Source organism: Schistocerca piceifrons, chromosome 3 (assembly GCF_021461385.2).
Source record: "Schistocerca piceifrons isolate TAMUIC-IGC-003096 chromosome 3, iqSchPice1.1, whole genome shotgun sequence".
Taxonomy (NCBI): domain Eukaryota; kingdom Metazoa; phylum Arthropoda; class Insecta; order Orthoptera; family Acrididae; genus Schistocerca; species Schistocerca piceifrons.
The window spans coordinates 553,684,617-553,707,966 of NC_060140.1; the positions used below are offsets into that span (position 1 = coordinate 553,684,617).

The 23,350-nt window shown below is 41.3% G+C and overlaps 1 protein-coding gene across 2 annotated transcripts in view; it reads right to left on the reverse strand.

Moving 5' to 3' along the window:
* Positions 1 to 23,350, reverse strand: part of LOC124790093 (clathrin interactor 1) — a gene marked incomplete in the record, with an annotated part of 192,939 nt that overhangs the window by 121,735 nt on the left and 47,854 nt on the right. For both annotated transcript variants that reach the window (XR_007016219.1, XM_047257659.1), the window contains 1 exon segment: positions 4,787 to 5,000. Coding sequence is in view for 1 of the 2 variants with exons in the window: in XM_047257659.1 (XP_047113615.1) it covers positions 4,787 to 5,000 (214 nt within the window).

Below are 23,350 nucleotides of genomic sequence, written 5' to 3' on the forward strand. Positions count from 1 at the left end.
TATGTAGTATGAAAGTTACTTGGGCAAAAGCAGGGGACATAAAAAAATTGTGGGTTCAATAATCCCCCCCCCCCCCCCCCTTAGGCGTTCTAGGGTTAATTATTTACAGTAACATTAATTTTATGGAACATTAAGAAATTTTCCACAGAAATTAAACAAATGCTTCTCAATATTTCAGTGGGCTTCCATAACAATGGAAGAGTGCACACGTTACATACGTACTATATGATAATCTCTTAAATCTACCAAGAGAATGAAGATCCAAAGTATAAAAAAGAAACACCAGATGTACTATTGGATGTAGAAATAAGCAAGTCTCCATATTGGCAAAAATATGACCCTCATGAAATTGACATGCTCAACAAAACACTGGAACAACCTTTCTAATAACAAGAAAATAATGACTGAAAAGATGTAAGTTACCAGGATATATAAATATGCTGCACAGAACTCCACTGCTGAAGGCAATGCAAAGGTACACTGCTAAAATCTCTTAAGTACAACGAATAAAAACAAGGAAACAACCCCTAGACATCTTTTAGACATTAATCAACCTCTTAACCTGTGATTTAAGTTCCAAGAGCCTGGGCCAAAAATGTAAATGCCAGGCCTACAAGCTAGTGCACAATGCAGCAAACCGGGCCGATGATGTACCAATCATATACAAGTTATGGAATGTAAGTATATGCATAAGATCCAACTGGTTTACTTTTGAGAAATAGTTGATAAATGCCTAAGAAGTGCAAAATGTCTAAGCAGGAATATCTGGAGGACAAATGTAAGGATGTAGAAGCATGTATCACTAGGGTTAAGATAGATGCCACCTACAGGAAAATTAAAGAGATCTTTGGAGAAAAGAGAACCACCTTTATGAATATCAAGACCTCAGATGGGAAACCAGTCCGAAGCAAATAACGGCAAACTGAAAGGTGGAAGGACTATATAGAGGGACTATACAAGGGAGATGTACTTTACGGCAATTTTATGGAAATGGAAGAGGATGTAAATGAAGAGAAGATGGGCTGCATGAAGAATTTGACAAAGCACTGAAAGATATAAGTTGAAACCAGGCCCCTGGAGTAGACAACATTTCATTAGAGCTGCTGATTGCCTTCGGAGAGCCAGCCATGACAAAACTCTTCCAGCTGGTGAGCAAGATGTACAAGACAGACTTCACGACAAATATAATAATTCCGAAGAAAGCAGGTGCTGAAAAATACTGAAATTGCAGTTTAGTAAGTCCCAGCTGCAAAATACTAAAACAAGTTCTTTAAAGAAGAGGAATGGAAAAACTGGTAGAAACCGACACCAGGAAAGATCAGTTTAGATTCCAGTGAAATTCAGAGACACGTTACGCAATATTGACCCTATGACTTCTCAAATAGAGATAGATTAAGGAAAAAATAAACCTTCATTTATAGCATTTGTAGAATTAGAAAAACATTTTGACAATATCGACTGGAATATATCTTTCAAATTATAAAGATGGCAGGGATAAAATACTGGGAGCAAAGGCTGTTTACAGTTTGCACAGAAACCAGGTGGCAGTTATAAGAGTCAAGGGGCATGAAATGGAAGCAGTGGTGGAGAAGGGAGTGAGACAGGATTGTAGCCTATCCACGACATTATTCAGTCTCTATATTGAGCAAGCAGTAAAGAAAATGAAAGAAAAATTTGGAGTAGGAATTAAAGTCCAGGGAGCAGCCACTGTAACTCTGTCAGAAACGGCAAAGAATTTGGAAGAGCATCTGAATGAATGGACAATGCCTTGAAAGGAATTTATAAGATAAACATCAACAAATGCAAAACAAGGATAATCGAATGTAGCTGAATTAAATAAGGTGATGCTGAGGGAATTAGATTATGAAATGTGACACTTAAAGTAGTAGATGAGATTTGCTATTTGTGTCAGCAAGTGTTTTCTGAAAGTATTGGTATGGAGTGTCGCCATGTAAGGAAATGAAAGTTGGACAATATACAGTTTAGACAAGAAGAGAATACAAGCTTTTGAAATGTGGTGCAACTGAAGAATGCTGAAGATTAGAGACATAAATCATGTACCTAATAAAGCAGCACTGAACAGAATTGGGGAGAAGAAAAATTTGTGGCACAACCTGAATAGAAGAAGGGATCGGTTGGTTGCATACATTCTGAGGCATCAAGGGATCACCAATTTAGCACTGGACGGAAGCGTGGGGAAGCCAAGAGATAAATACAGTAAGCAGATTCAGAAGGATGTACGCTGCAGTAGTTACTTGGAGATGAATAATATTGCACAGGACACAGTAGTGTGGAGAACTGCATAAAACCAGTCTTTGGATTGAAGACCACGAGAACAGTAACTTTTGATAAGCAATTGCAGCCTCATGTACTAAATGAGTTAGAAATACCACAAAAGAAATACTATGAATCAATACAATATAACGTAAATCCATACCACTTATCTCCAATTTCTGAATGCATTCACAATTCACATAATTAGCACTCTTACAAAAAGTAACAACATAAATCACTAACCTTCTAGGAAGTGGTATCATTCGAAACAGATGGGTACATGTCATGAAACTTTCATCCCCCCCCCCACCCCCACATTGTTTCACTATAGTTTTTTTTTTTTCATTTTTTATTTTTCATGCTGACTTTACACAGTCTTGATGGCCTTCACTCTGATGCTGTTGGGTCAATACGCTTAGGAAAATGGGCCTGATGTTTTGCGTGCAGTGTCTCTGGTAACTCTCCACACAATACCTGTCCTTGTCCTTTTTAATCTGATTTGGTACATTCTGCAGTAATGATTCAGCTATTCCAATCCTTTAATCAAAGTAACTCTGTTTCTTCCTTTACTTATTTTGTTGCACAAAATGTACAAATTGAAATGACCAAAGTCAAACAAGTGTGAATGAAAATTTTTCAAATGCAACACTCATTGCGCTTATTATTTATGTTTTGAAAACATTTTGTGGGGATGGATCCCTAATATTTAAGAACATATATTTTGAGATGCGAACTTGACGAAGCATTACATGTAACCGAGTGTGATGCCAAAAGATAACAAGAATTTATCACTAGCCTGGCCTGTACGGTGTGTTAACATTAATCAAACACTTTCATTAAAGCAAAAACTCTAACAAGTGCTGCGCAAAACATTAGCAGCAACACTGTTGGATAATGTAACACTTTTTTTATTAATACAAGCTGACACACAGACAGGAAACGTATCTCAACACCAAAAAGTAATTAATATAAAGAAATGAAATTTAAGGAATAAATTTGTCTATGTAACTACTGAAGTGATTGACATTGCGAGATCACAGGTTAATATAAGCCTGAGATAAGCTCTTGGAAATTGAAATGCTGGTACGTTAATAAGCAGTTGAACACAAGCACGCAGATGTGCATACATTGTGTTGTATAGATGACACACGTCTGTTCGTGGGATGGAATTCCATGGCTATTCCACTTGGTCAGTCAATACAGGAATAGTTAACACTGGTTGTGGATGACGCTGGAGTTGTCATCCAATGATGTCCCGCATGTGCTCAATTGGAGATATATCTGCTGATCGAAAAAGCCAGGTCAACATGTCAACACTGCAGAGAGCATGTCAGGATACAACAGCAGTATGTGGGCAAATGTTATCCTGTTCGAAAACACCCCCTGGAATGGTGTCCATGAATGGCAGCACAACAGGTTGAATCACTGGCCTCCTCATAACCAATCCATGGCCATTACTGGCACCAAGACAGAGACAGATTTCATCGGAAAACACAACAGACCTTCACCATGCAACCCAATGAGCTCTCACTTGACACCACTGAAGTCACAAATGACGGTGGTTTGGAATCAGTGGAATGCACAATACAGGGCACGTGGCTCGGATCTGTCCTTGAAGTAATCAATTCGTAACAGTGTTTTGTGACACTGCAGTACCAACTGTTACCCAAATTGCTGCTGCAGATGCAGTGCGATGCACCAGTCATATGCCAAATATGATGGTCTTCCCTCTCATAAATGCCATGTGGCCATCTGAAGCCTGTTCTTGTGACCACACATTCCTGCGACTACCGCTGCCAGCAATCATGTACAGTGACTTTGTTCCCACTAAGTCTTTCTGCAATATTGCAGAAGGTAGATCAAGCTTTTCAGAGCCCTATTACATGACCTCATTCAAACTCAGCAAGGTGGTGTTAATGGTGTGTTTGCCATCTTAAAGGCATTCTTTACTAACATCAACTCACCATGTCTAATCTCAAATGTAACTAATGCTCATGACCATTACAGAATGTATTTAAAGCAAATCTGATCTGTATCCTCACAGTGGCACTACTCGCGAAACTCATGCTACTGGGGCAAAAATTGAGTAGACATCATCTTTCAGATGTAGGAACAAATGTACAAACTTTTGTTTACACTGGACAACTCCTTCTTGGTGTTGTGATTTTTTTTCCCGTCAGTGTATTTCTATTGCAAGATTCATAATGAATATTGTCTCACTAAATAGCTTACTAAAATATGCACATTGATCCTAGGCAAAAAAGTAAACAGCTGCAATTTGCATGTAAACCCTAACTAGAAAGTTATTAAAAAACTATTCTATTTTCACTGTCATCTACCATTAACAGAGGCACTCCTTTACGAGGTGGCTTTTATGTTTTAACATAGAACTTATGCAGACAATTTTAATTATTTTAAAAATCTGCTTACAGTTTTCAGTGGTTTACATCCTTATTTTATCTTGATTTTTATCAATGCTAATAATACTGTTAATAAACAGTTATAATCTTACCCCTGAGTTTGAATCCTTGCCATAGTGTGCTGCTGCACCCAGGTCTATCCTCTTAATAGGCTTATTGGAACGAACAGGTGTCCCAGCTGTTGGAGAACTTGCTGGCCTGTTGGACCGACGGTCACCAGAATCTAGACTGTCACTGTCCTTATCACGGTATTCACGGCCTGTCCGTCTACCTTCGCCATCCGAATCCTCTCTTTCACCATCATCACTTTAAAATGTTGAATATAAATTAGCATAGCAAACAATTTTACAACTTACATTATTTTAGATTACATTTATCACGCACGCACACACAGGAGCACATACACACACACACCAAATGGAGTAATGGTGGCAGCAGACTAATATATTAAATGACTGCACATTGATAATCAGGTAACACGGCAGACGCAGACATGAGTACAACATGGTAGGAAAAAGGGGGGGGGGGGGGGTAGAGAGATTAGTGTATTTCAACTGTCATGGGGGGGGGGGGGGGAGGGGGGGAGTGTAAGGAGCAGCCAAATCAAAATAAGACAGATGGAATTAGTAAGTAATCTGTTGATTACTTCGAAAGTACTCACCATAACTGTTCATACATTTATACCATTGTAAGACAAGATGGTCAACACCTTCATAGAAACATGTTGCGGTTGTGTAAGGAACCATGACGGTAGCCAGTCATACATCTCTTTGTCTGAAGTAAATTTACAGCCGCGAAGTAAACTGACAGTCGCAAATGTCTTTCTCCAGTGTACCAAAATTATGGAAACCACATGTGGACATACCAACACTATATGGAGTGTGTGTAAGAACTTCCCAGCAAAACTTCTGCAGCGTAGTTGACATAACCTCCACATGTTGCCGTCAATTTGCTTCACATGGAAAGGTGCACAACACCTGAGTACACTCACGGTTCCACCCACATGCTACCACAAACATTTTTCCATGAAGGCACTAATCGCCTTGTCTCTCAGTGGGATATATGTATTCACAGTTATGGTACTTACTTCTGAAATAATAAACAGGTTACTTATTTTTTATTGTTAAGTTCCTCAAGTGGTAAAAACAGAACCCTTACAGGATCACTTTGCTGTCTGTCCATCCGTCCATCCAACTATTAAATGCCCCTTTTTCTTCCGGAATGAGTAGAGGGTATCACACTGAAATTTATGTCACGTACTAATAGCTGTAGTCAATTTGCAGTATATAAAATTTAAGCTTCTAAGTCAATGCAGTCAAAAGATATGGTCATTTACATCACCTATTTTGATAGTTGCAAACAAATTCACTCATCAAAACCTATAGGTGCTTCCCACTGCCCTACAATTTTGAAAATTTAGCAGAAAGCAAGGCATCATAGTACAAGTAAAAAAAAAAAAAAAAAAAAAAAAAAAAAAAAAAAAAAAAAAAAAAAAAAAAAATCAAAAAATTGTTAATTTGTAATTGTGTCGTCATCGTCACCACCACCACCACCTTCTTCTGCTCTCCCTTCTTTGTGTAGGATTGGTTTTCCACCTGAACTCTTGATATTCATACAGGCAGTTATCTTTTCTCCAAATGGTCTCTTTAATTTCCCCTAGTGATATATGCATATACGTTCTTACAATTGTTCTCTGGCCATTCCTGCTTAGTCATTTTGCACTTCCTATCAGTCTCTCATTTTATACATTTGCATTCCCTTTCACCAAATTTATTTGTTGCATTTTTAAATTTTCTCCTTTCTTTACTTAAATTCAATATCTCCTGTGTTATCCAAGGATTTCTACTTGGTGTGATCTTTTTAACTATTTGATCCTCTGCTGCCTTACTGATTTCATCTCTCTCAGCCATCCATTCATCATCTACTGTATTCCTTTCCCCTGTTCTACTCAATCACCTAATACTTGCTCTGAAACTCTCTACCACCTCTGGTTCTTTCAACCTAGCCATGTCCTATCTCCTTAATACCCAAGTTCTTGCAATTTCTTCAGTTTTAATCTACAGCTCATAAGCAATAATCAACCAGCATCCACATCCTCCCCTGTAAATTTCTTGCAATTAAATATCTGGTTCTGAAATCTCTGTCTTACCATTATATCATGAACCTGAAACCTTCTGAAGTCTCCAGGTCTATTCCATGTATACAACCTTCTTTTATGATTTTTAAACCAAATGTTGGCAAGGATTAAATTAAGCTCTGTGCAAAATTCTACCAGGTGGCTTCCTCCTCTACTCCTTGCCCCCAGTTCATATTCCACCTACATTTTTTCCTTCTCTTCCTTTTCCGAATTCCAGTCCCCAATCAGTATTAAATTTTCACCTTCCTTAACTATCTGAATAATTTATTTTATCTCGTCATGCATTTCTACAATCTTTCTTCATCTATAGAGCTAGTTGGCACATAAACGTATACTACTGTGATGGGTGTGTTCTTCATGTCTATCTTGGCTATCATAATGCATTCACTATCCTGTTCATAGTTGCATACCTGCACATTCCTATTTTCTCTTTCACTAGTAAACCTACTCCTGAATTATCCCTGTTTGATTTTCTATTTATAGCCCTGTATTCACCTGACCGAAAGTCCTGTTCTTCCTGCCACCGAACTTCACTAATGCCCACTACATTGAAATTTCACCTATCCATTTCCCTTTTTAAATTTTCCAATGTACCTGTGTGATTAAGGAATCTAACATCCCATGCTTCAATCCTTAGAATACCAGTTTTGTTTCTCCTGATGATGACATACTCCCACGCAGTCCATATCTGGAGATCCGAACGGGTAGGGGGACAACATTACCTCCTGAATATTTTACCCATGAGGATGCTAATATTTAACCAAACAGTAGAGCTGTATGCCCTTGGAAAAAATTACGGCAGTAGTTTCCCCTTTCTTTCAGCCATTCACTATACCAGACTAGCATGGCCATTCTGGCTGATTTTACAAGGCCAGGTCATTTAAACAACTGGACTGTTGCTCCTGCAACTACTGTAAAGGCTGCAGCTACTGCCCATTTCAGGAACCACACATCTGTCTGGCCTCTCAAAAGATACCCTTCCATTGTGGTTGCACACGTGGAGTGACTTTCTGCATAGATGAGGCAAGATTCATGATTCATAATGATTATACCACGTCTTTTTGTTTGTCAATTTTTGTCCATCTGTCTATCTGTCCACCTCTTAAGACTTCTTTTTCTCAGGAACGGGTAGGAGTATGAAGTTGATATTTATGTCAAATACTGTACTAGCAGCTATAGACCCTCGGCAGTCTAACAAACTTAAGCTTGTAAGTCAATGCACTCTAAAGATATGGCCACAAGTTGTGTAATTTCATACTCAAAATCAATCATCAGAGCCAGTAGATGAGGTGTTTATATACATGCCTATCGGTAAAGCACATGCCTGAAAACAGTGGTCGCAGGTTCAAATCTGTTGGCCCACAGGATTTTCAATCTCCCTTTTAATCTAGCCTTCATTTCTCAACTTTGTTGAAGGGTCACCAGAAACAATACCTGGTTCAGAGTGAAGTTAAAGTATAGGCGCACTTTACCCAGTTGGATAACTGGGGTAGGTTAGAGACACGTAAGTTGCCGACGTGGCATCCAACAGGAAGACTTGCACAAGGCCATAGAGCCACATGAAGTAGCAGGAACAACAACCATTATTATCACCATCACCTATACATGTAATAAAGTTTGCAAGAAACTGACAGAACACTTGTACGGAGCCCCCACCCCCATCTCATCTGTCTCGTTTTCATTCGACTACGTCATGTACGTAACAAGCCACACTTTAGAGCGAGGCAAGAAGCAAGCCATCTTCAAGCATAGTGACTGGAGAGAAGTGTTCTGTCACATATTGTGGAGAAAATTAATCCAGGACATTTCTGAAATACATTAAATAAATTAAGTGCCCGGTCAGAGAAGAATGCAGTTTAGCACCCGTAAAATAACAATACCAGAAAGCTTACCAATTTCATGACTCTGGAGTACATAACAAAAATTGTTTTGACTGACCAACTACAGCCACACAATTCAGATTTACAGTCATATTTAGTTTTCCCTGTAAGACTGGTGGACAAAACAACTCACTATGCTGACATGCATCTTAAAATTTACAGAAGACATAATTCCAGAACATGCAACAGGAACAAGAAGTGTAATACAACAATGGTATTAGGAAAGAGAACTTCTTGCTGCGTAGAAGATGTTTTGAGGACATAGAACATATTCAAAATTATTGTAGTTCAGTTCTGCAAACTGTTGGGTTAAGGTGACCATCTTAAGATGTGGTAGTAAATGAACATTACAAAAAGTGATCGCTGGGGTCATTCACACTTGCTTCAGTGTTGCTATCTGTGTGGTACAGAGGGGAATCCACTCACTGATGACATCTGTATGAATCACTGTAAAGACCTCTCCAGATGCTCTCCCAAGAACAGTAAGGTTATGACAGAATGAATAGGAACCTTGAAGAATTAGAGAACGGTTGTCAGTGGAACTTATTTACTGAGACCAACGCAGAGCGCAGGTTGCAGTACAGGAAGAAACTAATTGTTGCAGTTCTGTCAGGTGACAGTAATTCCACTGCTGATCCACTGAATTACGTTAAGTGTGTTCTGGTCAGGTAGGAAGGGCTAGGAAGAGGGGTCATGCTCCAGGATCACTGTCTATCACAGGTGAGGGTGGAACAATGTCGACGAACATCAGTTCAGTGTACGATAGGAAGGGGGACATCTGGTGTCTCCGAGGTCATCAGAGTAGCTACCCTCTGAGATTTCTTCTTTTTCTGTTTTGCTGTTTTTTTGCAGTCCAGAAACTTTTAAGAGGTTATTCACTGTGGATTTAGGAGCAGGCACTGGTCTGTAAGTTTGACAGAAGAAGATTACTGGAAGGGACTCCTGTCGTCAGCAGACACAGGAGGAGGAGGAGGAGGAGGAGGAGGAGGAGGAGGAGGACAATGCTTCTCCGGCCATGAGCTGGAAATGGTTCTAAAAGAAGGTGCTGAAGCAAGCACAAGAGTGAAGTGCCTATCACCCTCGGGTATAATTTACTACTGGAGTTACCAATCAATCGATTAAGTGGACCTGGTTCTACTGAAGACCTGGCAGCAGTAGTGGCAAAGTCAGTATCATGGAGAGATGGTATAAACGATCATGTTTAGTTTCCGAGCCTCAAAATATGAGAGGTGATATGGCTTCTTCAGTTCCTTTATTTTGTGTTCCTTAACTGTGTAGCATACTTCAGGGATGGAGGAGACTGGTCATTCCCACAATTTGCACAGACAGCTGGTAGTGCACCCACAGTGAATTTTGGTGAAGTGGGTGGCTATCATCTCCACAAATTGGTCGCATGTACATCGGGAACACATGTGCCTGAAGAGCTGGCATTTGATGCGCCATGATGGAGGTGGGAAATATGGCTTCACGTCTCCGTGGTAAACCATGATTTTAACCTTCCTGGAAGTGTTGGGAGTGGTGTATCAATTGTAGAGGAGAGCATTTGGAAGGAGACCACGCATAATACGTAAAAGGTAAGTGCAGAAAAATTTTGTACACAAAGTTCCAGAATTTTTTGAACAAACCTTGTACATAGATAATATATAAACAAAAGAAAATGCAATTACAATTAATATGTCCAGTCACCCGAAGTGTTGGCAATTGCTTGTCACCTCCAACGCATGCTTGAAACTAAGTGTTGTGACTCGCCGATCAAAGCGCCGCCACGCAATTACGCGCGTCCTCTACGTGCAGCGCTGTCTGCCAGCCATGCAGCAGCTGCGCCAACTAAGCAGCCAACCGAGCTGCAGCCGCTAGACTGGGACTCAGTGCTCCTTCGAATGCTAACATGTACACATGTCTTGCTTGTCAACTTACTCTGTGACTTATATGTGTTGTGTCGTTCTCAAATATATATGTGTTAAACTTGACGTTATAACAATTGGCGACGAGGTAGTGGATTTTTCCTTTTCACCGTTGACCCACAGGTTTCCATGGCTACTGTCGAGCAACTATTGCAAAATCTCCTTGAATAGCAAACGCTTCTAACAGCGGCATTCGCGATTTTGTCGCGACGTCAAATGCGGACTGTTTCTCGTCGTTGGCTATACCTCCTTTTCCTCCTTACGACGAGGCGGCGGAAGACTGGTCTGATTATGAAATACGTCTTCGACAGCAATTCTTGGCATTTCATGTCACGGACGAACAACCATGTAAGTCTCTGTTTCTTTCCTGGATTTCACCTCAAATGTATCGGTTGTTGTCGCAATTGGCTCCTTTGAAGGATCCTGCGTCTTTGTCCTTTGCTGAAATGTGCTCAGTTCTGTCTGTCTATTTTCAAAAGCAAACGCATGTGGTAGCCTATCGTGTTGCCTTTTATCGTTGTCAAAAACAGCCACATCAATCCTATCGCGCTTGGGCTACTGAACTTCACGGCCTCAGTCGAAAGTGACAATTTGTTACTGACGTTCACAAAGAATCCTATGCCGATTCCATGGTACGGGATGCTATTATCCGGTCGGCGCCCGACAAAGAAGTTCGGCAACGGGCCCTTCAGTTGGCAAATCCGACTCTAGATGAAGTTCTCTCCATTGCGCAGTCTTTTGAAATTTCTTGCGCCGCTGGGGCGCAATTAGAGGCGTGGGTTGATGTTGGGGAAATACAACCTCTGTGCGCTGTTGACTACGCGTGCGGCGCAACCCCGCCGGCTGACGTGGCCGCAGTGCGCTCCCACGCGCAGCCTCGGCCTAACCATAAACAACCCGCTAAGATACTGCAGCAAAACCCCCGGCAACTTCCTTCATGTCCGTGGTGTTTCACGAAACATTCACGCGAGGATTGTCCCCAACGTTGGGCTGTGTGTCACAATTGCAAAAAGAAAGGTCATGTGTCTTCCGTTTGCAAATCCGTCCACATACATGATGTTCATGAACATGACGCTGATTCTGATTCTGTGTTGTCTGTCAATTGCACTTCTTCCCTTTCAGGGAAGTTATTCCTCACTGTCCAAATCCTTGGTCGAGATGTTCGCATGCAGGTGGATACCGGTTCTGCTGCCACTATAATTAATTCTCAGATGTATCTATAGTTGGGTTCTCCACTCCTGTCACCTGTCAGTCGGCAATTACGGACGTACAATAAACAGAAGGTTTCTCTCTTGGGACAGTTTCATGCTGAGGTATCTTACAAATCCGTCATTCACACTGTTCCCGTATTTGTGGTCGACCAGAGCAGTGCAGAAAATCTTTTTGGTTTCTATGCCTTTCGCGTTTTTGGGTTCTCCATAGATGACTCTGTCAATATTGTCTCTGATGCTATTCCTTATGCTCAACTGGATTGCTTGTCGACGACATTTTCGTCCCTTTTTTCTCCTGGGTTAGGCTGTGCAAACGACTTTGAAGCTCATATCACGCTCAAACCCACTGCTCGGCCTAAGTTTTTTCGGGCTCGGCCCATTCCTGTGGCCCTTCGTGATTGGGTAAAACGGGAGTTGGATCGTCTCACTACTTCAGGGGTCTTGCTTCCTGTCACTTCCAGTGAGTGGTCCTCTCCTGTTGTTGTCGTTGCTAAGCCAAATGGTGATATTCGTCTCTGTGGCGATTTCAAAGCCACTGTAAATGCCCAATGCCTCATCGACACTTACCCTATGCCCCATCCTGAAGAACTGTTCACTAAACTTGCTGGAGGCCAGTATTTTTCTAGAATTGACCTGTCAGAAGCTTATCATCAACTTCCTCTCAACGCTGCTTCCCGGTAGTTTCTGGTCCTTAACACGCCTTTCAGCCTCTATCAATACCACGGCTTGCCATTTGGGGTTGCTAGTGCCCCTGCTCTCTTTCAGTGATTCTTGGCACAATTATTGCTCCCTGTCCCTAGGTGTATCAATTACATGGACGACATTGTTGTCACTGGCTCCACCACTGAAGAACATCTTCAAAATCTCCGCACACTTTTTCATGTCTTACAGACTGCCGGTCTTAAGTGTAATCTTCAGAAATCACAATTTTTTGAGGCATCTATCACGTACTTGGGGTTTCAACTCTCGCGGGATGATATTCGTCCGCTTCAGCTAACTGTCGCTGCGATTGATGCCCTTCCTCGCCCTGCATCTGTTACGGAACTGCAGGCCTTCTTGGGGAAAATAGCATACTATCACAAGTTTTTACCATCTGCGTCTTCGGTGGCTCAGCCGTTGCATCGCCTGTTGCATAAAAACATGCCTTTTCACTGGTCCACGTGATGCGAAGGCGGCTTTCCAGAAATTTAAGACTATGCTGAAACAGGCCCCGTGCCTGGCTACTTATCGACCTGGCCAACATATTGTTCTTGCCACAGACGCCTCTCAATATGGGATCGGTGCAGTCCTTGCGCACCGTTTTTCTGACGGTTCGGAACAACCCATTGTTTATGCCTCCAAAATGCTCACGGATGCCCAACAAAAGTATTCTCAAATTGAGAAAGAAGGTTTGGCCATTATTTACGCTCTTCATAAGTTTGGTGTTTTTCTCTATGGCTCAAAATTTCATCTTGTTACGGATGACAAACCAATTGTTTCCTTGTTTCATCCATCAACGTCACTTCCCGCCTCCAGCGTTGGGCTCTTTACTTGTCTCGTTTTAATTATGAGATTCATTTCCGGCCAACGGCTCAACATGCAAATGCTGATGCTCTGTCTCGCTTTCCCATGGGTCCCGATCAGGCATTCGATAGGGATGAACTTTTGTGTTTCCACCTGGTGTTGCCGAGCAGCGGGTTGTGGACGGGTTCCCCATCACTGAGGACAGGCTGGGGGCTGCTATGGGTTCTGACCCTACCCTCTCCAGGGTTTTATGCTGTATTCAGAAGGGTTGGCCAGATCGCCCATCCGCTAAGACTTCTGATCCGTTGCGGAACTACTACGCTTTGCGCTACCGCCTCACGGCTAGGGATAGTGTTATCCTCCTTTCCAATGACAATTCTTCGCCGCGTGTTGTGGTACCTGCGTCTTTGCGTGCTTCGGTCTTGCGCCTCCTTCATCAAGGGCACTGGGGTGTCTCGCACAAAATCTCTGGCGCGCCGTCATGTGTACTTGCCTGGCATCGACTCTGAAATAGCACACATGGTCGCTGCCTGCAGCCTTTGTGCGTCACAGGTCGCTGCCCCGAAGTCATCTTTGTCACCGTGGCCTTCGCCTAAGAAGCCCTGGGAGGGCATTCATGCTGACTTTGCAGGACTCTTTTTTAGGTACTTACTGGCTCCTCGTAATTGACGCCTACTCTAACTTTCCTTTCATTGTCCGTTGCACGTCGCCTACCACCGCAGCAACTACCAGTGCTCTCACCCGCATTTTTTCTTTGGAAGGCCTCCCCTCTACTCTTGTTACTGGTAATGGTCCACAATTTGCCTCTTCTGAATTTGCGGATTTTTGTGCTCGTCACAGCGTTATGCAGTCACGGCCCTGCCGTTCCATCCACAATCCAACGGTGAGGCTGAACGACTGGTCCGCACATTTAAGGCTCAGATGCGGAAACTTCTGACTTCTTCTGCTGCTGATGATGCACTTCTCCAGTTTCTGGCGTCTTACCGTTTCACCCTCATGGGCGACCACAGCCCGTCTGAGCTCTTACATGGCCGACAGCCCCGCATGCTACTTCATCTTCTGCGGCCATCCACCTCACGGCCGCGGGTGCCTTCACTTGGCCGGTTCACCGCCGACGACCTCATCTGGGTACGGGGATATGGCACGTGGCCAAAATGGAGCCCGGGCCGCATCTTACGACACCGTGGCAGACGCCTGTATGAAATCCAGACGGACACGGGTGTTGCAATGCGTCATTCGGACCAGCTTAGGCCTTGTGTGCCGGCAACGCCTGTTCCGAATACCGCTACATCACCTTCGGCTCTACCTGACGCTTGGGATCTTGGCATCTCTTAATACTCACAACGCAGCCCTCTCTCCGTCATCGCGATGCCAACACAAGAACGGACGCCACCAGGAGACGTGCCCATGCAGGAACCGGATGACCATCCTCTGTCAGAGCAAATCTACTCGCCTCCTCCTCCAACGGACGCCGACACATCGCCCATGTCTCCTGTCATATCAACTGGACTTGCCGCGACGGGCAGATTGGTGCATGGGGCCCCTCCAGATTCGACCCCTACGTCTCCTGTCATCTCGAGCTGTTATCATCGGGGACACTTCCGTCCGTACGGGAAGCCTCCTCCTCGAGACTTTATGGCGAGTCAAACAACGCCTATGGATGTTAGCCATCTCCAGGACACCTCCATCAAGACCAGTGCAACAATTTCAAAGGGGGAAAAAGTGTTGTGACTCGCCGATCAAAGCGCCGCCGCAAAATTACGCGCGTCCTCTATGTGCGGCGCTGTCTGCCAGCCATGCAGCAGCTGCGTCACCTAAGCGGCCAGCCGAGCAGCGGCCGCTAGACTGGGACTCAGTGCTCATTCGAATGCTAATGTGTATGCATGTCTTGCTTGTCAACTTACTCTGTGACTTATATGTGTTGTGTCATTCTCAAATATATATATGTGTTAAACTTGACATTATAGCACTAAGTTTTCTGCATATTTATGCGGAAGACACCTCTAAATGCATTGAATTTGTGTCAACAGCTGTTTCAAAGTGGAGATCATTTTTCCTTGTAACTTCTTTTTGATGTAAGACAATACATTTTTAACAGGATTAGCATCAGCTGACTGAAGACCAATCTAGTACCTGCACACTTTTATCCCTATTCTGGTCGCTGCAATGCCTGCTTCAGTGCTCTGTATCATTGTTCTCCTGCAGTGTCCAATCTTCATTTTTGTTGATGAACCAACATTTGGCAGTCGGCATCAAACATCTTTGATAAATGCAATGTATAAACTGTACTCATGTTTCTTATTGTGTATCTCAGTCAAGAACTGAAAGTAATTCTCTATGGATGTTGCATGGAGGACAAAGGTTACCTTCATCGGGCTGTAATATCTTTTATCGTATGTGCGTAACGCCAATCATGCTCTTACTTTATGGACTGTACATGTGGTCACAATAATCTGCAATGAATTGTTCTCAGTCTGAAGGGACTGTCTGGCAATCCTTCCAACCACCAGCTGACAACTATGGTCTTTACGTGACACAGTATATCTGCCATGATGCTGCCTACTCCAAATGGGGGCTCCCTCAGGACAGAAATTCAGAAACGAAAGAAGTCATATGCAAAAGTTTGCATCACCAAAACTATCGTCGGCAGCTTTAAAGAAAGTTTCAGGTCCTTAAACCGGTAAAATGAAGAAGGAATATATTTTAAGGCAACATAAATGAACCACTTTTGTTTTGGTGATGATACTGTACTGTTTGCCTCTAGTACGGATAACAAATGGGAGAACTTGATAGGGCAAATGTGGAAATGGGCTAGAAAATTAATTAAAATAGGACTAAATTTATAATCAACGTATTTACCAGAACATTGTATAAACTGACGAAGTCATAAGACATATATATTTTTTATTTATGGAAGATTAAGACAATGACTCCATGGATAGCAAAAAACAAATTAAAGAGTAAAAATTTCTCTGGTTGCTTCTAATGAACAATATGAGCTTTCAAAATTAAACTTCTTATTGGTCTGAAAAGAAAAGTTTACAATCACTGTGTATTGCCAGTTTTTACTTACAGCAGTGAGATCTGGACCTTCAATGATGAAACTATCTAAATCAAGAGAAGCTCAGTGAGCAAAGAAAAGATGCATGTTGGAAAAGACTAGGAGAGAGAGAAAAGCAAACAAATGGGTCAAGCAACATACTAGAGATCAACATGTAACTATAACATTGGTGAAAATTAAATTGGAATGGTGGGACAAGTTGCCACGTGAATAGATGGACTAAGGGAATTATTTGCTGGATCACACGAGAAAGAAAAGATGATGACCTGATGGAGGGTGGGCATATGACATTCAAAAAGCAAGACAAAGCAATAAAGACACATGCAGCTGAAGGCATTAATGCACGGGGCACCCCCAGAAGCAGGCTTTCATCCAGTGGCGGATGTCAAGTAGCTAATAATAATGATCACTGAAGTCTTGGCCTATGCAATGCAGGAATATGCCACATGTAAACCCAAATTACTGAAAAATTCTGTCACAACTGCCTCACTATTAACAAAAATTACACAAAAAGGCATGTAGTAACCTAATTATTGCTCTCATGTTATAACATTTAATATAGCTGGTTAAAATGTGACAAAATAATTAGTATATCAATGAAGATGAAAAGCAGCCTTTCCTTCTCACCCCATTTAGTAAGTCTCCCCTGACCCAGGGTTCTGGTCGACTTTTTGTGAACTCTCACCACTTTTAAACCTCGCCAGTCGTTTTCCTTCACCCATCTTCCTTCTCCTTCAACCTGTCTGCCAGGAGGAGGAGCCACTGGCTCTGAAAGCCTGCAAATCTTAAATACCTTTATATTTGTGTTCTCCTGCTGCCACTTGGTGAGTAGATTTTTTATTACGCCTATAAGCAAATAATCAGTATGTCACTAGCAATGTAAAATTTCATAATTTTGAATACTCAACAATCCATGTACCACAGGGCTACGTTCTCTCCAGATGTGGATTACAGCCATTATCTTACCAGGAAGCATTCAGGGTTGTGTTAATTTCAGCCACTACAGATTGATGTACCTCCCACTGAGCCATTTACCTTCCACTGGTTCATAATACACTGATGCAATGGCTAGGTCACAGCAAAATTTTTGTTAGTGATTGTCTTTTCAGTCTCATTTTCTCAAATCTGCATCTACCCTTGTATCCTACACAATGACATCTCCTGTCCCTAGCTTTTGAGTGAAGAATGAGACTTTGGACGTACTGGACTTTCTTCTCTGCTTGGTACCTGTGCTACAATACCTTTTTTTTAAAAAAAAAAAAAAAAAGGTCGTAGAGGCAATGAAGATGAGCAACTTTACTGTGCTCTTACATTTCATTTTCTCTGGAGTCCCACGCTCTCTTTTAGTGCTACAATAATAATAATGAATTTAAGTTTGTAGGCTTCCATTGCCTGTATCATTTTGGATAAAATAATTTTGGGTACTGGGCCATGTCACTGTAAACTGCTAAAAGAACTAAATTGCTGATGTTTTGATCAGTTTGCTGCTGCCCTAGGACTGTGGCAAATTGATTGAAACCTCAGCAATTTACAATGACACAGATCAATTCCCAAAATTATTTTATCCTAAACAATGAATTTTTCAGTTAAGTAACTTGAGAGGACAATCAGTGAATGTAGGAAGGCAATCAGCTTAGACCCTTCAGCACACTATCGTTTGTTACAATACTCAATAAAAATATGATAAATAGTTATTTAAACATATATTCCTTAATTCGGGGTGTATCTCAGTTACCAAAGGGGTCGCAGATGGTGGACAGCGCTTGCTCCTCAAACAGGGCTAGCTATGAATATGGATGGATTCGAGTAAGTTGTTACAGATTGAGGTGGCAGGATCAGGGGGAGTGGAAGAGTAGCACATGGTGAAGCTACATTTAGTAAGCACCAACCACATATGCTCTATGTTGATCCTGTGTCAAAGAGAGTGAACAGCACTAAGTGTTGATCCGCTTTCTTGCTGACAGGGATTAGCCGAAAGACTAGGGGGATAAAAACTCTGACTGACAGATCCCAGTCCTCCTGGTTGGAGGTTGACAACAGGTTACCAAACTGTCCTGGAATAATAATTACTAGTGCTACTGTCACAAGACCCTCAGATAGGATTACTGATCTCTAAAAAACAACCTAAGCAAAAATATGGACTCCAAAATGAAATACTACTACGAACCTGGAACGCCAGGAGCCTATGCCAATCTGGGGCAGCAAAATGTGTTTTAAGGCATGTGGATAAATATGGAACAGACTTGCTGGCTCTGCAAGAGACAAGGTGGACAGAAATGATCTTCAGAGGAAAGGAAAACTATGACATGTTACACGGAGCATCAGAAACGAACCATTCAATAGGTACTTGTGTACCAGACGTGTAGATTTTAAATCAATCAACCCCAGAATCTCACTTGCAACAACAGCTAGCGAGAAACACAGTCACATGTATAAACTGTCAACCACCAGTGAAGAGTGTGAAAATATCAAAAAAAGTATAATCTACAAGGAACCAGAGATGATCTTGGACAATGTACTAAATGAGCACTACAAAATCATCTTGGGAGATCTTAGTCCAAAAGGAGGAAAAGAAGCAGCCTTCAAGGTAACCACTGAGAAGCACAGCCTACATAATGTGAGCAATGATAACGGTATTCGTTTGGCTAACTCTGTGACGGCACAAGGCATGTTTGTGTGTAGAACTGTCTTTGATAAAAAGAGAATACATAAATGCACTTTGGTATCTGTGGATGGAAAGACAGTGAACTAGATTGACCCTGTAGTAGTAGACAGTGGAATAAAAAAGCTGGTGTGAAATGTCACGACAGCAAGAGATGATGAATGTGGATAGGACCACTCCATCGTCAGAGTAGTGATGAAGGCAAAATATAAGAGGCATTTTCATAATCAAACTGACCAACTGTTCTGAATTATTGGGGAATGAAGAGAACAGAGATTCCAAATAGATCAGAATTGGAAGGTAACTGCAGATGCCATTAAAGACACAGCCCAAAGAAAGTAGTTGCAAAGCAAATTAAGGTAAAACAAGCTGTTTGATGAGAAATGGAAGTTACCAGAGATAGATGGGGGAAAATTACCCAGGGTACGAAGTACTATGCCAGAAGGGAAACCAAAGCTCAAAGAAATACAATGGCGAACAAGGCCACATTACAGAAAGCAACGAGACAATATGTAAGAACCATCATAGAGGAAACTCAAAAAGACTGATGCAAATGGATGTAAAGAACAATACAGGAAAGCAAAGTGGTTTTAAGGAGAACCAAACCACCAACACAAATTCATAAAAGATGCCAATGGAAGGGCATTAATGGAGGATCAAGGGATTTGGAGAAGATTGACAGACTACTTCAGGAACCTACAAAATTTTGAAGAACCAAGTGAATCATTCTAGTTTAATGACTTGGTAGCAGTGGATCCCGAGTAACCTCCACCCACTGTCAAGAAGATACAAAAACAAATTAAAAACCTTAAAAATGGCAAGCACCCAAGAGAGGATGGAAGTCCCACTGAGCTTCTCAAGGCTGGGGAGAAAGCTCTCTGCTCCAAAACTTAACTGATTTAATCTGGGCAAAGAAGGCAGCACCAGGACAATCAAAACCAGTACAGATCTGTGAAACAATGTACAAATAACCTCCTCTTTGTAGACATCAAGAAGGCTTACAATAGTATCCATAGATGAGTCTGATAAGAACCATATGCTGTGTCTAACGTTTGATACGGTGCACAACCTATTGCACAGAGGGTGCGCCATATGCCAGGCAATCTCCAGCACAGCACCACGTACTTATGATCTGTTAGCACTGCCATGTGACTTACAAAGCAAACAGTCCAATCTATCTACCAATAGTTCTGTGGCTTGGTTCTAAAAGGACCAATGTCAATATCTGTCAAAACTGGTTTTATTGGTGTACGCCATATAGTTTCATGTGCTCTTCATAATGTTAAAACGGCCAATGTCTAAGCCACAAAGGATGAGATATACTGGGGTTTTAAGATGTAAGCCCTAAAGTGTTTTATCAAGTTTCTAATCAGCATAAAGACGCCAATCTTGACACTGGCCCTTCCTCATTTTACATTTGTTGTAAGAAGGGCCAGTGTCGACATTGGCCTTTTTTTGCTGACAGATGGTTTCCACAATGGAAACATTGCTGTGACTTTGGACTTAAATCTGGCAGGAATACACAATAATAAGAGTTGTTCCTTTAACAATTCACCTAACCATTCGGTGCATTGTTAGTGAGGAGTCTAGACAGTCTTGGTGGGCACAAATATCATGTTTCTTAGTGGCAATAAGAAAGAGCTTGAGGAACAAACTTCATTTGAAATATCACCGCTAAAGTCATCACTTTGCCTTGACGGTATTTTTACTAAAATGAACTGCTATCAGGAGCATTTAACCCTAATTTTTCCAACACAAGACCATAAACTGACTGGTATCTCTAGTTAAAACCAGTCTAAAATATTATCAACCACCTATTAAATTTATTTCATTTTTATTTTCTTTAAGGTCATCCCAGTACTGGTACAAAAGGAAATGCACGTTCATCATTATTGGCAGACATGATTTCAAGTGATTTCAAGTTCTGATGAAGAGGCATTTGAAGATTCTGATGAATATGTTCCAAGTGGTGGCGAAAATTGTGATGAAAGCAATGCTGGAGGGAATATAACTACGTGAAAGACAGTTAAAAGATCTTCAAGGATTGAAGAAATTGGTCTAATTCAACAGCAGCCTGGCTACAAAACAACAAAGTTCAGTGGAAGGGGGAGGAAGAAATGTGACCCACAGGATTCATACAGAAAAAGAAAGCGAAACGAAAAATTATGGGAGAAAAATCGGAGGAAAGAACTGAAAATTGCACGAAAGGAATAGGTGACGTCGAAAGGAAAATTTACACCTGCTACAGTTCTGAAATCATCGTGCAAGTGCAGGAAAAATTGCGGAGGAAAAGTAAATCACGATGAGAGAGAGAAAATGTTCATAGCATATTACAAATTGTCCCCAGAAGCTCAAAATCAGTTGATAGCTAATCAGGTGTCTGAGGAAAAGAAACACGTGAAGCATTTAAGGAACAAACCTGCAGGAATAACAAGCAGGCAAAAATATTCCAGGAAGTAATTTCTTTACAGTCCTTCCTTGCAGACTAGGATAGAAGAATGTAAGAATATGTCCCTTAATACATTTTCTTTAACACAAAAGAAAGGAAGAACAATTGTGGAGAAAAGACAGGACTCTGAAGATGGAGTGTGTTCTGAAGGTGGACGTGGTAAACATTCTAATCATCTGAAAGTTCCATTTGACAACATTGATTTAATAAAGGAACACATTAATATTTTTCCTTACTACGAAAGCCATTATTCTCGATCTCCTTCTAAAACATATTTATCTCCAGACTTGATTATTTCAGCAATGTACTGGCTCTATCAAGAACTTTGCAAAACCAAAGGTATGAAGCCAAAAAGTGAAATGTGTTATCGAAGAGTTTTTGTGACCTGTTTCGATCTTAGCTTCCACAAACCAAAGACTGACACTTCTGCAAAATGTGACAAATACCCCATGTTACTCAAGAATTGTACTGATGATGCTGAACGTTGTAAGGTTGAAGTGGAATGACAGCAACATTTGGATTTAGCCCAGGCTGCTTACGATTAGAAAGACAGTGATAAAAAAGGAAAGCTGAGCAGAATTCCAATGTAGAAACCCTGGCCTTTGATTTGCAGAAATGTATAACCACTCCATTTCTATGCTGTGGTGTGGAATTTTACAAAAGACAACTTTGGACCTTCAACTTGACCATCTATGTAAAGAGACAAAGAATGTTCTCCAATATGTTACATTTGGAATGAAACAGTGGCAAGAAGAGGTGGCCAAGAAATTGTTTCTGGTCAATATGATTATTTGATGAAACTGGCCGACGAAATTGTTGAGGTACACCTGTACAGCAATTCGTGTACCAGACAAAACAGAAATATTTTTATTGCCATCATATTTCTGAGAGTAGTGGAAGAATTCATGATTCAGGGAAGATGTTTGGAAATCAGCCAGAAGTTTCTTGAAGTTGGAAATTTTCACTTGGAAGCTGACTCAATTTATGCAGCCATTGAGAAGACAAAGAAAACAATACCTGCTGAAGTAGAACTGCCAAGAGACCGTGCCAAATTAATGCGCATGGTTCCCTGAAAGCGACCCATAACTGCGGTAGAGCAGGAAAAAAAGGATTTCTACAACTTTGAAGACTTTATGAGAAGTCATTATCTGCACAAGAAAATTAACACAGAAGGAAATCCTGTTGTTTGGAACAAGATAAAATGGATTAAGTATCACTCAGGTATGCCAGGAATTGTCTCCAAAAACACAGTTACTCCTCAGAAGAACTATTCGAGATGACAGATCTGAACAGAAAGAAATCTTGACGCTTGTCTATGCCAAAACTTGCACCTATTTCAGATGCCATTGTATCCATTTCAGAAAAAAAATTGAAGGACTTAAGGGATCTCCTTCCATATATCAATGTAAGCAGTCGTCCATTCTATATGCAGTTCAATAATCATCTGAGAGTTAATACACAGTCACATGAAAGAGATAAAGAGATATCTTATGATGTGGAGGATGAGGATGGTGGTGATGACGAAAACAAGTGATTTATTTTTTCTCTTCCCTTTTACAGTATCAACCACAGTGTATGCAAATTATTTGTCTTATATTAAGAAATGGCAATAAACAGTTTCCCCCTGATTACAAGACCAAACAGTGTTTTCATGATTTATGGTGATAAAATGTGATTTTTGGAACATGTAACAGTTGCTATCAGTTATTAAATTATTGAGGAATGAATAAAGTGATTTAATTAATGAGTACAAGGAAATATTTATCTTAAAATTACCAGTTTCTGGTTATTCAGTGTACCTGACCCTGATGTCCGAAGGGCCAATGTCAAATAATTTAAGAGAGTTCGT